This window comes from Haemaphysalis longicornis, unplaced genomic scaffold, assembly GCF_048455015.1.
Source record: "Haemaphysalis longicornis isolate Haplotype H1 unplaced genomic scaffold, Haemaphysalis longicornis Haplotype H1 scaffold_5, whole genome shotgun sequence".
Lineage (NCBI taxonomy): Eukaryota > Metazoa > Arthropoda > Arachnida > Ixodida > Ixodidae > Haemaphysalis > Haemaphysalis longicornis.
The window spans coordinates 183,116,849-183,130,454 of record NW_027526385.1 but is presented as its reverse complement, the minus strand read 5'-3'; the positions used below and the strand labels follow the sequence as shown (position 1 = coordinate 183,130,454).

General features: G+C 50.3%; 1 protein-coding gene across 3 annotated transcripts in view; it reads left to right on the top strand.

The window, feature by feature from the left end:
• The window catches only part of LOC144138864 (spermatogenesis-associated protein 20), a 501,846-nt gene extending 489,810 nt beyond the window's left edge, over positions 1–12,036 (top strand). For 2 of the 3 annotated variants that reach the window (XM_077671363.1, XM_077671362.1), the window contains exons 10-13: positions 3,934–4,102; positions 5,008–5,219; positions 9,196–9,395; positions 11,640–12,036. In XM_077671363.1, coding sequence (XP_077527489.1) covers positions 3,934–4,102; positions 5,008–5,219; positions 9,196–9,395; positions 11,640–11,891 — 833 coding nt within the window. In that variant the 3' untranslated portion in view covers positions 11,892–12,036. The remainder of the gene's footprint in view (positions 1–3,933; positions 4,103–5,007; positions 5,220–9,195; positions 9,396–11,639) is intronic. The other variant, XM_077671364.1, reaches the window with a different exon arrangement.
• The last annotated feature ends 1,570 nt before the right edge of the window (positions 12,037–13,606 follow it).

Sequence of the window (13,606 nt, the reverse complement as noted above, 5' to 3'; positions counted from 1 at the left end):
AACGACGCACGCCGAAGTCCCGCCCGGCTTGAACGTTCGACGACAACTCCGCAGCTAAAACAACTTTTCTTTTAAAAGCGGCACTATAATGGCACCGCTTCTTTTTGCGCTGTCAAAACCAAACGCCACACCGCACGCAGCCCACTGTCCGCACAATTCAAAATGGCGGCCTATGGCCCTTAAGTGGCTACTGGCTCGTCTAGTAATGGCTACAATACTTTCTTTTCTGGGTGGCGCTCAGAGTTACTCAATATCTGGGTGGCGCTAGCTGCGCGCCACTTCCCTAGCTCCCTTGGCGCTAGCTGCGCGCCACTTCACTTGGAAATTGGCGCGTATTTCAAAATCCTCGAATCCAAGCCGACCCTGGAGTTTGATATATCAGTATTTCAAAAAAACTATCGGCTTAGATTCGAATAAATATGGTAATAATACACATGGTGATCACTCAATTGACTGGGCGTTGAGTTTTTAAAGGAGCCATGAAGAGAAAACACAAGTTTGGTTCATTCGAAAGATTGCCTCGTTAGAACCATAACGACACCACTTATAATGCAAACTTCACTCAAATAAGCTACATAATTAGGAAAAAAGGGAATGACCATGTGGAATGAATTTTCCACAACAGAACCTGTGATGTCACTTGAGAATGCTCTGCGATTGGCGGAGGCCGGCAAAAGCAAACGCATGTTAGGCAGGGCTTACAGTTTGCATAGCGAGCTAAATGCCCGTGAAACATACTGTACATTCTTTTTATGACAAAGAACGCTGGAGTAAACGGTTGAAGTTCCGAACGAACACGCAAGCGTGTATGCCAATGCGTACGAAACTACCGTTGGCCGAGCTCGACATCTCGCCGTTGCCACCGTCGCGCAGACGAATTTTCGGGTTCAAGGCTCTTCGGGGCCAACGAACCGTCCCAGCACGCACAGCCGCGACCTTTCTTGGTATCGTAATCCCTTCACAGGAGGTTGGCCGTCATATCGCCAACCAGCAAAGGTAAAAATAGAAACAAGGAGAGTAAGGAACACAGAGCAGCAACAAGATAGTGCCACTCGTCGCAAAGGTTTCGGTATGGAGGTCGTGTTGGCTTACTGCTATTGTTACGAGCTCGTTTACAGTTTACAACCACTGAAAACTTCAGTTTGTTCGAGTACTTTACAAAGAAATTTCGTTGCTGTGTTTTGAAATGCCCATGTAGTACGGGCCAATCGTCGAGGGAGTGCGACATCCCCGCTGGTGAGATCTCCTTTCATGTGCTGCCCAACGACGAACCTCGGCGAAGCAAGTGGCTACGTTTTGTTAACTTTGCAAACGGAGGAGAAAGAGAGCTAAAGGAAGTACGAGTGTGCTCGCTTCATTTCCGAGGAAATGATTACGGCAGGGACCCGGACATGCTGGCGCTCGTTGCCGACTTCGTCAAAGCGCTCTGACCTTGGGGAAAAAAATTGCCGTACACACCGCGCATTGACGCTCGAATCTTTCTGGTCGGAGCAGAGAGCTCGAACAAGCGGCTTTCCAAACACGACACCGGCCAACTGGCATAAGCGATACTGCTACTGAAATTGAAAATACTGCACATACGTACCAGTCTGTATTCGTCCGTCGCGACGGGGCTGACGAGGCAGCGGTGCCGACGGCTGGGCGTTCGTCTGTTGTGGCTATCGCGGAATGGTCGCTTTCCCGTCCACCGCGTATCCCACAACTCTTGCCGCTCGTGCACTTGGAAGCATTGAGCGTTCAAGTGGTGTGAGGTTGTTAAATGCAAGCCCGAGCTCCTCGGCGAGAGTTTTGTTCTCCGGATCAGGCGATTCCATGACTAGGGCTGCGGGTGCACTAGGTTTTACTAGCATTTTTAAAATGGCCGCCGTCTCAGTCGACTCCCGCGTGTGGGTGATATATGGAGTCGACATACTAAGTATCTGTTTCATGGACCGGCTCATGTGACGCCATTGTTCACGTGACGAAATGTGCAATTTTAGCGGGAGATTTAAAATTTTGGCTTAAATTGCCTTGTTTCTCAGTGAATAAAGCATCATTTGCTTCCGGGAAAGCGCTTGGGGTACTATGAAACACCTAATCTTTCGAATAAAACAAACTTTTGTTTTCTCTTCATGGCTCCTTTAAAGGAGTACTAACAGAAAATTATCATGTTGGTTTTTTTTTTTTTTTTTTTTTTCCTCGCTTCTACAAGTCCACTAATCATAGAATGGCGCACTAGACGGTCAATAGCAGCGTAAATAATTATTCACAGCCTCGTTTACTGGTGTAAGTTTCGGTTTTGACAAAAGTGAACACCGAGGCAGCCACCACGAGAGGAGGGCACTTCTGACGTCACCGTTCCCGTCGCACCACACCCGGTGCGGACGCGCGCGTGTGCCCAGGCCGGCCGTGGTTTCCACCATCTCCATGCACCGGGCAGTGTGATGTCAGTCCCAATACCATGACATGTAGCATGTTGGCCATGTCACTGGGGCCCTCACGTTGGCAGTTTGGGACCACGAGGAGGAGCAGATGGTGTCATGCTGATGCCGATTGCAAAGGGGTATTCATTCTGATCTCTCTTGTTCCCGCAAAGATTAAAATTGATTTAACATATGTTATATTGAACGGTTACCGTTGAAACTTGCCGGGACATATCCCCATGCACAAAGCAGGCCTTTTACGTAGTTATCCCAGCTTTGAAATTCCATGTCAGTGCTCCTTTAAGTGAGGGTTTAGAACTGGTTTGACATTTTGAAGCTAGTCGAGCCTTATGGAGGGGAACTCCAAAGTCTTCCTTTTCCCGAGCCTCGCCTTAGTATGAGCCCGTAACACCACAGTGTTTTTTACTAGTCTGCTTTAACTATAAGCTAATGGTGCCTAGTGAGAGCACGCCTCTTCTTTTTCTGACAGCCTGAAGTCTCCCCAGACGCGCTGTGCTTGCGTTGTTTGGGGCAGCAGTGCAGCCAGGCAGTGGCTGGGTGCAGGATGTCATCCGAGTGCTTTCTGATCGCCCGGTGATAAGCGCCATCTGGAGTGGCAGTGATGGCGAGTGGGGCTGCTGCCAGAGCGACTGGTTACCACGCACAGTGTTTGGGCAGGATGAATCTGTGCAGTGCGGGGTGTAAAAGTGCAGAGCAAGCTTCTGAGAGGTGTGAGGACATTATATTATTTCTATCGAATTGTTGCGGGATAATTTGAAGCGGGCGCTAACGTGCCTCAAACATCAGATTGGCTTGCGGTAGTTCAGCAACACACATCCATGGATAAAAACTGCCGATGGCATGAACGGAAGACTGAAAACAAATCTGCCCATGCCCTCCGTACAAGTCATTAACCGGCGAAGCTGTAACGTGCAGCCGGTGGTTTTTTCACTACCCCCGATGCATCATTCCCACTTACGAGTGTTGGTAGAAGCAGGAGTGAAGCTGCACATCATTCATAGACCCAGCCAATCTCTCACTCCTCTCCAAGCTGTCTTTTTTTTTTCTCCTCACATCTGCATGAGGTTGCACCAGAGGAAATGTCTGCGTGCACGGGATTAACGAATTTTCCCTTTGCCTACCCTCACAAAGGTTTGCTTTAAAGCATGCAGGCGATGCAAAGTAATTCTGGCTTTAGCATGTTCGTTTCTTCAAGGACTTGCAACAGCATTGACGGGAGTGTGTCACATCTGTAATTGCTCACCTCTACGTTGTGCCGGCTCTAGCTGTAACCAAGCGGTAGTGGGTGGGCACAAATGAACGGGAGCAAGTGGTGACACGAGTGCCATTCCCAGTGCCAGTTGCTGCACTGTTATAAACGTAACCCCTGCGACTTGCTGCACTGGCAACATGGGCTGGGGATGCGGTTCGAGACTTGGTCGAACAGGTTCGCTGCAGCAGCTTCAGTGTGCGAGCCGACCAGTGAGGGTGGAGCCCGAGTGACGGGCTGCCTCCTCTCCCTGCCTCGCAGCGCTGATGATTTCCGGCTTTGCCATCGCGGGCCGGATACTGGGCCAGCAGGCGTACATTGACCGGGCTGTCCAGGGGGTGGACTTCCTGAAGAAGCACCTCTGGGACCCCCAGGAGAAGACGCTCTTCCGGAGCGCCTACAGGGGCCCCGACGGATCCGTGGTGCAGATGTGAGTGGCATCCGCACCTTTGCGCTTTGAGTGTTGCAGTGAAGGCTGGCACCGAGTGTCCATGGCTGCGAAAAAGACGATAAAAATGAGCGGTACGGGTGTGCTGGGGTGTGCCTCTGCCCGCTGCCGAGACGGGGATGCCCGCAGAATGTTGGAACAGGTGACTGTACCACTGCAATGTTGGAAGAGCCGCTCAAGCATGCTGCGCTTAATTTGTGCTCCGATGCTGTGCTCTCACCTGGACGCATCTGAACTCGCAGATTTGCTTGGGCGCTCAAAGTGAGTCGGATTAGTTACCCACCTGCTTGCTTGAGCCTGTTATTAAGCAGGTGGTCGGGCTCACGCACACCGAGCGGTGCCGAACTTGAATTAAGAAACGAAAATCGGAACAAGGCGGCGTAAGAGGCGAGGAAAATGCTGGACTGTCCCCCACCAGTGTCCGTCAGGTGAATTGGGTCGTGTACACCCAAGCGTTGTGTAATCGGGGGTTTTTAACACATTGTGTCTGCGGGGAGTTCACCAGGACAGCGGTGATCCGTCTTAGTTAAGAAGTGGGTCACTGTAGAACAAGGGTACGTAGCATTTGGGGTTCCACTGTACTAGTACTCAAGTGCTTGCGGCCGCTGCCATAAGCTGTAAAAGGAAAACCGTGGAAACATCAGTACGCAGTGCGTCAGTTAATGTTTCCAAATTTGAAACGGGGGAGCGTTTATTTTATCCAGTTGTGTTGTTAAGAGTAAATGCTTAGCAGAGTCCAGTGTTTGTCACTCGCTAGGTTCTGCACCCATACACGTTCCCCAGAGCGTCGATAAAGCCCGGGTAACTCTGGTGCGTGTCAGCGGGAGGAAGCCTTGTGGCTTGAACGGGATTGTCTCACCCCTGCACGTGCTCCCTTCCACCCGCAGGGAGCGGCCCGTGGGGGCGGTGCTGGACGACTATGCGTTCACGGTGCAGGCCCTGCTGGACGTGTACGAGGCGGCCTTCGACGCCCAGTGCCTCCTCTGGGCGGAGGAGCTGCAGGAGCGGCAGGACGCCCTCTTCTGGGACGACGGCAAGGGCGGCTACTTCATCTCGCCCGCCCAGGACGACAACGCGCTCATCCTGCGCCTCAAGGACGGTGAGGCTGCACGGGGGACAGTCCGCGGGTAGTCCCCATGCCACAGACGCATGCGGGAAAAACGAGTGCCGGATTGCTTCGCAGGGAGGCCGCGGTGAGTCTGGGACTGATAATCGAACGGTCCCGCTGGGTGAAGAAGGAGACGTTGATTCGGGAGGCTTTGAACAACCTGGGGCCCTAGAGGCTGCTTTGCATACTTGCAGGAACTGTTGTTTTGGCTGACCCCGGTGTGTGGCAGCTTGATTTAGCGTCAGCATGCAACACTGGAGGGTTCTCTTCACTTTTTATGCACGAATTGTCTCCTAGCCATGAATCTCGACCACATAGTGTAACTCAGTTTTTGCAGCCATTGCAGGCGGAGCGTTTCGTTGTCCCGTACAAATCGCAGCAGGCGTGGGTGTGAGAAACTCGCCAGTATTTTGTGTGTGTGTGTGTCCGGGCCTTTTAGTGTTTTATTTCTTTGCTGTAACAAAACAACTAAATATGGCAGTGAGTTTGTCTGTAGGTAGTGTGGGACGTATTATTCCTGGTGTGCTGGCAAAGTTGGGCCTTCGTGGGACCGTGCAGATTACGTTCATGGGAGGGGAGTGTCACATGTTCAGCATAGTAAGCTTGCTGTAATGCCACATAACATTTTTTTTTTTCTTTGCCTGTTCTCGCTTTATTGATGGGAGTTTTTAGTCTAAATGCGGTGATTTCAATTTTCATTTGGTGACAGCCTATGCAATGTCTGTTGCTAATTAAACCACCGTTAATTATGTACTGGTGTTTTGCTTCCCGAATGTTGTCGAGGTTTGCAGCTCTTAGGGCTACTTGGGAAAGTGTATGCATGCACTTCGTGTGTGTTGATCTGATGTGTCGTTTTTTTTTCTTGAGGGAATACTGTATTTACTTGATTGTAAGGGTGACTTTTCATTGCATCCTGAAAGAAGAAATGAAGTTCAGTAGTGACGCGACGGGTAATTTTTCGTCGCGTAGAGGAAAAAAACACCAAAGTACTCAGGCAGCCCAGCAGAAGCATGAAAAAGAACTTTTTTTTTTTTCTTTCAAACACTGCGACTAGACACCCACCTGTGATACTTTGAACTTTATCAGTTCAACACTGACTGCCATTAGGCAATGGCGGTTTTCTGTGATGAAAGCAGCAGCGTGCTTCTCCAATTTGACATGGTGGCTGTACTGAGGCCCACGGAAACCTTTTTGGCCGGGTTCGCACGTAAAAAGGCGCTCCCACTGGGGCCGCTGTCCACAGATACTTTGAGTTTTTTGGCAGCAGCTAAATTGCGTATTTCTTCAGCCATTAAAATACAGTCGAATCCCGCTACAACGAAACTGACGGGACGGGCAAAAGATTTCGTTGAAGCATAAATTCGCTGAGGCGAAATCTGCCCCAACACAGCACGGAAGGGCAAGAAAAATAGCACCGAATATTTCCGCATCATTGGCAGCATAATACAATGTTTAATAGTTATCTGTTTACCAGCACGCAAAGAGAGCGACTCTGAGGAGGAGGAGGAGGTGAAGAAATGCAGAAATTCAGGCACAAAGCGTATTGCGGTACAACAAGGCTGCGTTTCCACCGAGATTACTTGCAGATAGCTGCTAGGTAGATGGGCAGGAATGGCACCGTTATCTTACCCTCTGACTAGGCATGGCAGCAAGTGACCTTGGCAGGCAAGTCGCGCGCGCTTGCATTTAAAGCGACCACACGCTCGCAACTAAGATAGGATGACGCGGGTTCAAGACTAAAACATTATTTCTGCGTTTGACTTTCAAGAATTGTTGAAGGAAAACTGCAAGGACAGCTGCTCGGAAGACATACATGACGGCGCTGAGCCAGCACCAGAGCACATGCAGAAAAATTCCTCCATGTTCGCGCGATTTCAACTGGATACGGATTGGCTGTAGCTCCGGCTTGGCGAACCTGGCTTGTGCCTCGTGTAAAGACGGCCCGCTGCATCGTTATCACCATCAAACAATGGCGTCCACTTATGAGTTTGTTTTTAGATGCAGAGCATCTGATTCACTCACCTTGTCCCTGCATCCATCCGGTGTTGTCCGCCCCTCCCCCATTCTCCTCGCCGCGCCAGCTGCGGCTCTCCGCCGCTCACCTCCGCTTCTCTCCGATAGCGAACACTCTCGCGAGGGGCATTGGCTTGGGTTAGCTTGGATTGGATTGGATTGTGTTGGATTGTGTTGTGTCATAGCCGCGGCAGACGCGCTGGGGCCGGCGCATGTGCAGTGCTCTCTCTTCCGCGGTTTCCTCTCCTTCGGGCGCGCTGCGCATATAACCGGTGTGCCGTTCTCCGACGAAGCAACATCCACGCTTGGCTCAAACACCTAGAGTCCGCGCCGCTTTACAAGTACGCCAACGTCGTCATCGACTGGGACCGGCTTACGCAGTCCCCTGAACGTTATGCGCGCTATAAAATGCGGTTTCTTCGCCGCTCCGCCTATGCGTCGCACCTACACAGGGGTTCCCGCGAGGGGAGGTGGGAGTTTTTGTTTTGGGTAGCAGTGTGGGCACATGTTTTCAGTGAAACTAAGCGTCCTGAACGTATAAAAAGTTAGAGATAGCTCGCGGTATGCTTATTTTATTGTAACATAGTGGTTAAAACCCAGCCCAAATCATGAAAAATTTCGTTGAAGCGAAAGCTAGCCAGACAAATGGTTCGTTGAGGGGAGGACTTCGTTGCGTTGACTTATATGGCTAGATGACGGGGAATTGGAATTATTTCGTTGAAGTGGACTTCGTTGCAGCGGGATTAGACTGTAGCGCCGCTCTTAAAATGGTCGTTGTACCGAGTGCGACACATTGCCATCTCAAGGGGCGCTGACAGGGAGTCAAAACACTTGAGGGCCACGCAAATCACACAGTACAACGCAAAAACAAAGACAAAGCGCACACGGCGTGAATGCCATTACTGCCACTGCACAAGAAGAAAAAAAAAACACCAAGAGACCTGGTCTTGGCTTGTAGTGGGTCCAAATGGCTCTAGCACATGTTTCCAACGTAAATTGTGATGTGGCTAAAGCTGTAACCGTTGATGACAATTGGGTGCATCATTGCACTTTTTAGGCAGCTTGAATTTCGCTATTTGATTGTAACGCGAGGGTCGACTTCAGGTTGCGAAAATGAGAGAAGAAACTCGCGCTAGAATCGAGTAAATATGGTAAGCACGTAACCACATTCTGTGCTAAAAAACGATAGTAGCTCGTCTGTTGGAATTGCAAAGAGGATAGTGACTTGCCCTTCTAATGCGGTATGTATGTGCTTGCTTGGTGAGATGCCACGTGTAAAGTTGTCGTCTCCATAAAGCATTGTGGGGTGCGGAAAATCTTCTACCGCCCAGAAAGACAAGAATGCCATGAAACTCCGTTCGTGGTGTGAACAGGATGACAAAATCTTCTTTGAATAGCTTGTGGAGGAAGTAGCTAGTGTTGTCTGCTTATGGATGGTGAGTTTGTTTGCTGGTGCATCTTGTTTGCTGAATCATACAGCTCTAAGATGCTTGCTCAGGTCAAGAGCACTGAACGAAACACATGTGCTAGCCCTGGGGGACAATATACCTAATTTTTGTCACACCCCGTTAACGTTGATTCCGGTACAAAGATGTTTTTTTAATTGTTACGGGCGTTAATCGCCGCTTAGAAAGGAAAGACAAGAAACGTACAGAAGCTGGAGAGATCGATGTGACCAGTTACTCGTTCGATTCATTTTATTACAGCTGGACATGCCAGTCGAAAAAATTAACTGCAGATATGATGGGGCATGTGTTCCTTCTGTAAAGACGGGGACGGACGAAGAGGAGAGAGATGGGAGCCAGCTCTTCTTCTCGCTTCCTTGCACCTATTTTGCCGGGCTGCCAATGGTGGGGCTGTTGTACTGATGGCCTCGGTGGCCAAACTGTTGCTGGCCGCCGCTTGGCGTGCCCGTTGCGCGAAACGTGGCCGTCCTTCTTGCCACGCCATGCAGACCAGGACGGGGCCGAGGGCAGCGGCAACTCGGTGTCCCTGGGCAACCTGGCGCGGCTGTCGGTGCTGCTGCATCGGGGGGACCTGCGTGAGCGGGCCGACCGGCTGGTGGCCTTCTACGACCGCCGCCTCGCCCTCGGCCCCCACGCCCTGCCCGAGATGGTCTGCGCGCTCATGCGCCTGCAGGCTGGGCCCCAGGAGGTGGGTGGCCGGGCAGGGTGGCCGCATTCTTCCCTTGTTACGGTGCGGGGGGCTGTGTTGCATAGCTCTCGGGTTTGTGACGTGCCCTGGTGAGGCGACAAACGCCCGCCAAGTCAGGCTCGTTCCAACCGAGAGTTCAGACTTCGTTAAGCTCCCCCAGCACTTGGCGGCAACGAGTGGCGCTGCCTGATTTTTTCTTTTTAGTGAGCGAAGCTGCCAGTAGAATCCACTTTGTGGCTTTGCGCCCCCAGCACAACGCGTGACAAGCTGCCAATTGCGCCAATGGGCTCCCAACCATGTGTATTAGCACCCTCTATCCTGCAGCCTTCCCTAAGGCTTCGGCTGTCCACTTTCACGAGCTGTGAATTCAACAATTGTGGCGTGAAGAATTGCCATCGGTGGCTCTTGGGCAGCATGTTTTGCTAGTTTGTTGAAAGTAGCTGCCTGCTTAGTGTGCAGAGGGGAAGCATTTAGAAGCTGCGGTTGACCAGGTCTCGTTACAGGGGGCAGGCAAAAGGGACGGTTCTTTAACACTGTGCTTCTGATGACACCGCAATTTGCACGGGTGAGACGGCTGCGCACATTGCGCAGTTTTAATGCAACTCTGTTTTCCTTGTTTGCCCTTGCTGAAACCTATGGCAATAGTGCATGTTAGAAGCATTTTTTTTTTTTTCGAAGTCTTTCTGCTGGAAAGTAAATTAAGGGGGCAGACTGGTCTTGAAGCTATTTTTTTTATTTACTGACCAATTTTAATCAAACTGCACAGCATTATGGAGTTTTTTGTGCTTATTTTAAATCTTCAATTATGTTTTTTGCAAGTTCATTATTTCCTGAGATAATGAATGGTTGTCATCATTGTGGGTAACAGTTACAAAATACTAGCCACTCCATACAGGAAGGCGATTACCACATGGCTAGGCAGACAAATGACTAAAGAATACTGCATTGGAAGAATTTTTTTGATTTAACTATTTTTGGTAATTTTTCAACACACTGAACTTAAAACTCCTCCGCCTACGCTCAGTCAGAAATGGCTCACAGGTGGTGTCAATTGAACACAGTAATCCAAAGCCTCCATTTGAAAAATTTGTTCCCGACATTGTATCCTCCACACATTTAGGTATCAGAAGAAAAAAAAAAAAACGGCTATTGTACCTGCTCTGGGTACCGAGATATCCGAGGGCGAAATGCTAGCTTAGCATTACAAGAAAAGTGCCGTTTCACCATCTAATTTTGTGCGAACTCAGCTGTAGAGTGCACTTTAAAATGCTATTTGCAATAAAATATGGTGCCTTATGAGGAGGAAATTTACAGACTTGATAGAAAAATGGCCGTTGAGGCTGAAAAAGCCATTTTCCAGAATATTCTTTTTGACCGTTTTTCGGCCCCAAAGACCCGTCTGTCCCCTCATCCTTGTTTTAGCACTGCAGTGGATGCTTCAACAAAGGAAGTGTAACCAAAATGGCATGTTTTGCTTGTTCTTTGGAAAGCAAGAGGAAGGGCAACACCGTTGCTTCGCATCTAATTATTTCTCCCTTCGTTGTTCTTCCGGTGATCCTATTATGCCCCCCCCCCCCCCAACAGTCGTGTTACAGAGCACCGAGTTTGCACACAGCTAGAGGCGACAGGCAGCTTCGGATGCGTTCATTGGGGGATTCTCCCGCACCTCGATGCGCTGATTTTTCAGCAGTGAAATTTAAATCGGTTTTGCCAGACCATAGCGCCCACGATAGATAAATGCTATTTTGTCTTGTTTGTTGCTGCGGAGGACAATTTCAGTCGACGATTGCGGTAGGCCACTTGCAACTCGTGTGAAAGGTTGCTGTCTTACCGTTTCATAAACCGACTTCCTTGTGCGCTGAATGCTTTTGTCGTGCTGCGGGGATCCACGTTTCTTCAGAAGTGGCATTCGGGTCTGTTTTTGAAGCGGGCGTTGTTTTGCCATTCGAACACTGCTCTGCGAGGCGTGCTCATTGACGCTGTTTCCAAGCACTGCAGCTGTATGCATGCATCTTGGCAAATGCATCGTTATCCAAGGGCTAAGCAGGGTACATTGTTGTTCACATTGGCGAAACATACTAGAATTGCACCTCAGGGCTAACGAAAGGAATGAAGATGGGGGAGCAACCTCTGCTGTCACCTCGTTTCCGTATTTGCGTTCTCGTTGGCGCTGCAGTTTGCACTTGCGTGCGCCTCGTAGCCCATGCCGGTGGACTGACCAGCGTGCGCTTCCCGCATCTCTAGATCGTGATCGCTGGCCCCAAGGAGGACCCGGGCACCCGGGCCCTGCTGGGGAGCCTGCGTAGCCACTTCCTGCCCTTTGCCAACCTGATCTTGGCCGACCAGGATCCGGACAACCCGCTGGCCCAGCGGCTGCCCAACTTCGGCAGCTACCGCTGCGTGGACGGCAAGCCGGCGGCCTACGTGTGCCACAACTTTGCCTGCTCCCAGCCGGTCACCACCGTCGAGGAGCTGGACGACCTGCTCAGCACCTAGCCGCGCTCTTCGCTCCAGGGCGCGCACAGTTTGTGCGGCTGGCGCGCTTGAAACGCGCCCTGTATGGACACACGCACGGCCCGTTGCCCGTTTTGAGAATAAAGTGCAATTTGTGCGAGCAGGTAGTCCGTTGCTTGCTGTGGCAGGGCCTTGTTGGTTGTTGAGAGGAGGTTCTGCGAGGTGTTGATGTGCTCACATAGAGGGTGCTGCGGTATGAACTGGCTGAACGAGTTGTGTAATGGACAACAGTTTCGCGAGGGGGCGAATGGAATGGGGTGTTGTGAGGGAAAGCAAGAGAAAAGGGGCAGATGCGGTCATCCAGTGGCAGTGTTCAGGGCGCAACACGGGTGGGAGCTGGTGCAAGTCATTCCGAGAGGCGCTGTCTACTGGATGTAGTGTACAAGTGACGGGTAATAGCGATGACGATCAATCGGGCAGTTAGCACAGAGTCTGGCTCAAAACGGCGTGCAGTTGTGTCAAAAGGCGGGTCTTGGCTGTCGCACATTGCCCTGACGTTCCTCTAGCTAGAGCCCGGTGTAACAAAGCGCAGTCGATTTCTCTCGTTGAGGCAGCTACTGAGTGCCGTTCAAAGTGCACTCAAGAAGCAAAGTGCACTCAAAAAAAGGCTGAAGTTTGCACAAATGTTGTACATTCTGCTGCCTGTTGCGTCGTTTCATTGCAGCATGTCTGCCCAGCTCATGCTAAGGTGTGTGTTCATTCCATGTGAAGGGTGTGCATGATGGGAGCCTGAGGAAGCAGTTGGTGCAGCAAAACCAGGTTGCAAGATTCATTCTTCGAGGACAACAAGAATAATTGGTCACAACAACCAATTTTCTTTGACACGTTAACTTGTTACAAAAAAAGACTTGATAATCTCGTTTTCTGCATTTCACTTGTGAGTTGGCTGTGCTGCTAGTGTGACTGCAACTGACTGCACGGATGTTCGGTGCAATTTTGCCGACTGGGCACGGTTGTGACAGGGGTTGCCTTTGACGAACAGCTAGCTGTGCCTAAAGCAAACTTCGCTTGGGACAGGGGAGTGTTTTTTATCGTTGCGTGTCTTTCATAGTTAGGTTTGACCGATTTGTTCATCAGATATTTTATGCGTACCACACGCACACACACATTGGTGCCTTTTAAAGACTATGTCTTTGTTGTCATTAGGAGTACTAGTTTTGCGTTCGTTGACTTCAGTGTGGCTGTGGATCACAGCAATAAGGCGACAACGCTTGCCACAATGCTCAGACAGTCAGGTAGCGCATGTCGCGTGTATTTAGTCATCTAGTCAAGCGATACTCTCTTAGTCACTGACTCGGTCAATCTAACTCTGTAGAGCATAGAAGTTAGCTCTTTCCAGCCGGTGGATTCAAACACTTGCGGCCAATTTGAGCTCTCTGATAGCAGCGGTGCTTGGGTACAGCCCTAAAGCAACGGCGTTGAACTTGCCGTTGTACAACCTAGCTTTTCTACGGAGGGTTATATGTGAGACGTTTGTTGGGTTCATTGTGTTTTGTTTGTGTTTCATGAGGCGCCTTTCTCAGCATTGCTAATGTTGTGATTGTCCTTGTGTTCTGGGCTCCCTTTGTCATTTCTAGAGCAGTGCTGTCATCAGATCAAAGATGTGCTGCATTTCCTCCTAGGGCTGTTTGGGAGTCAGTGCTGCTTTCAAATTTCTACATATAAAGTAGTGTTCATGGTTTCACTTTTGCCTACAT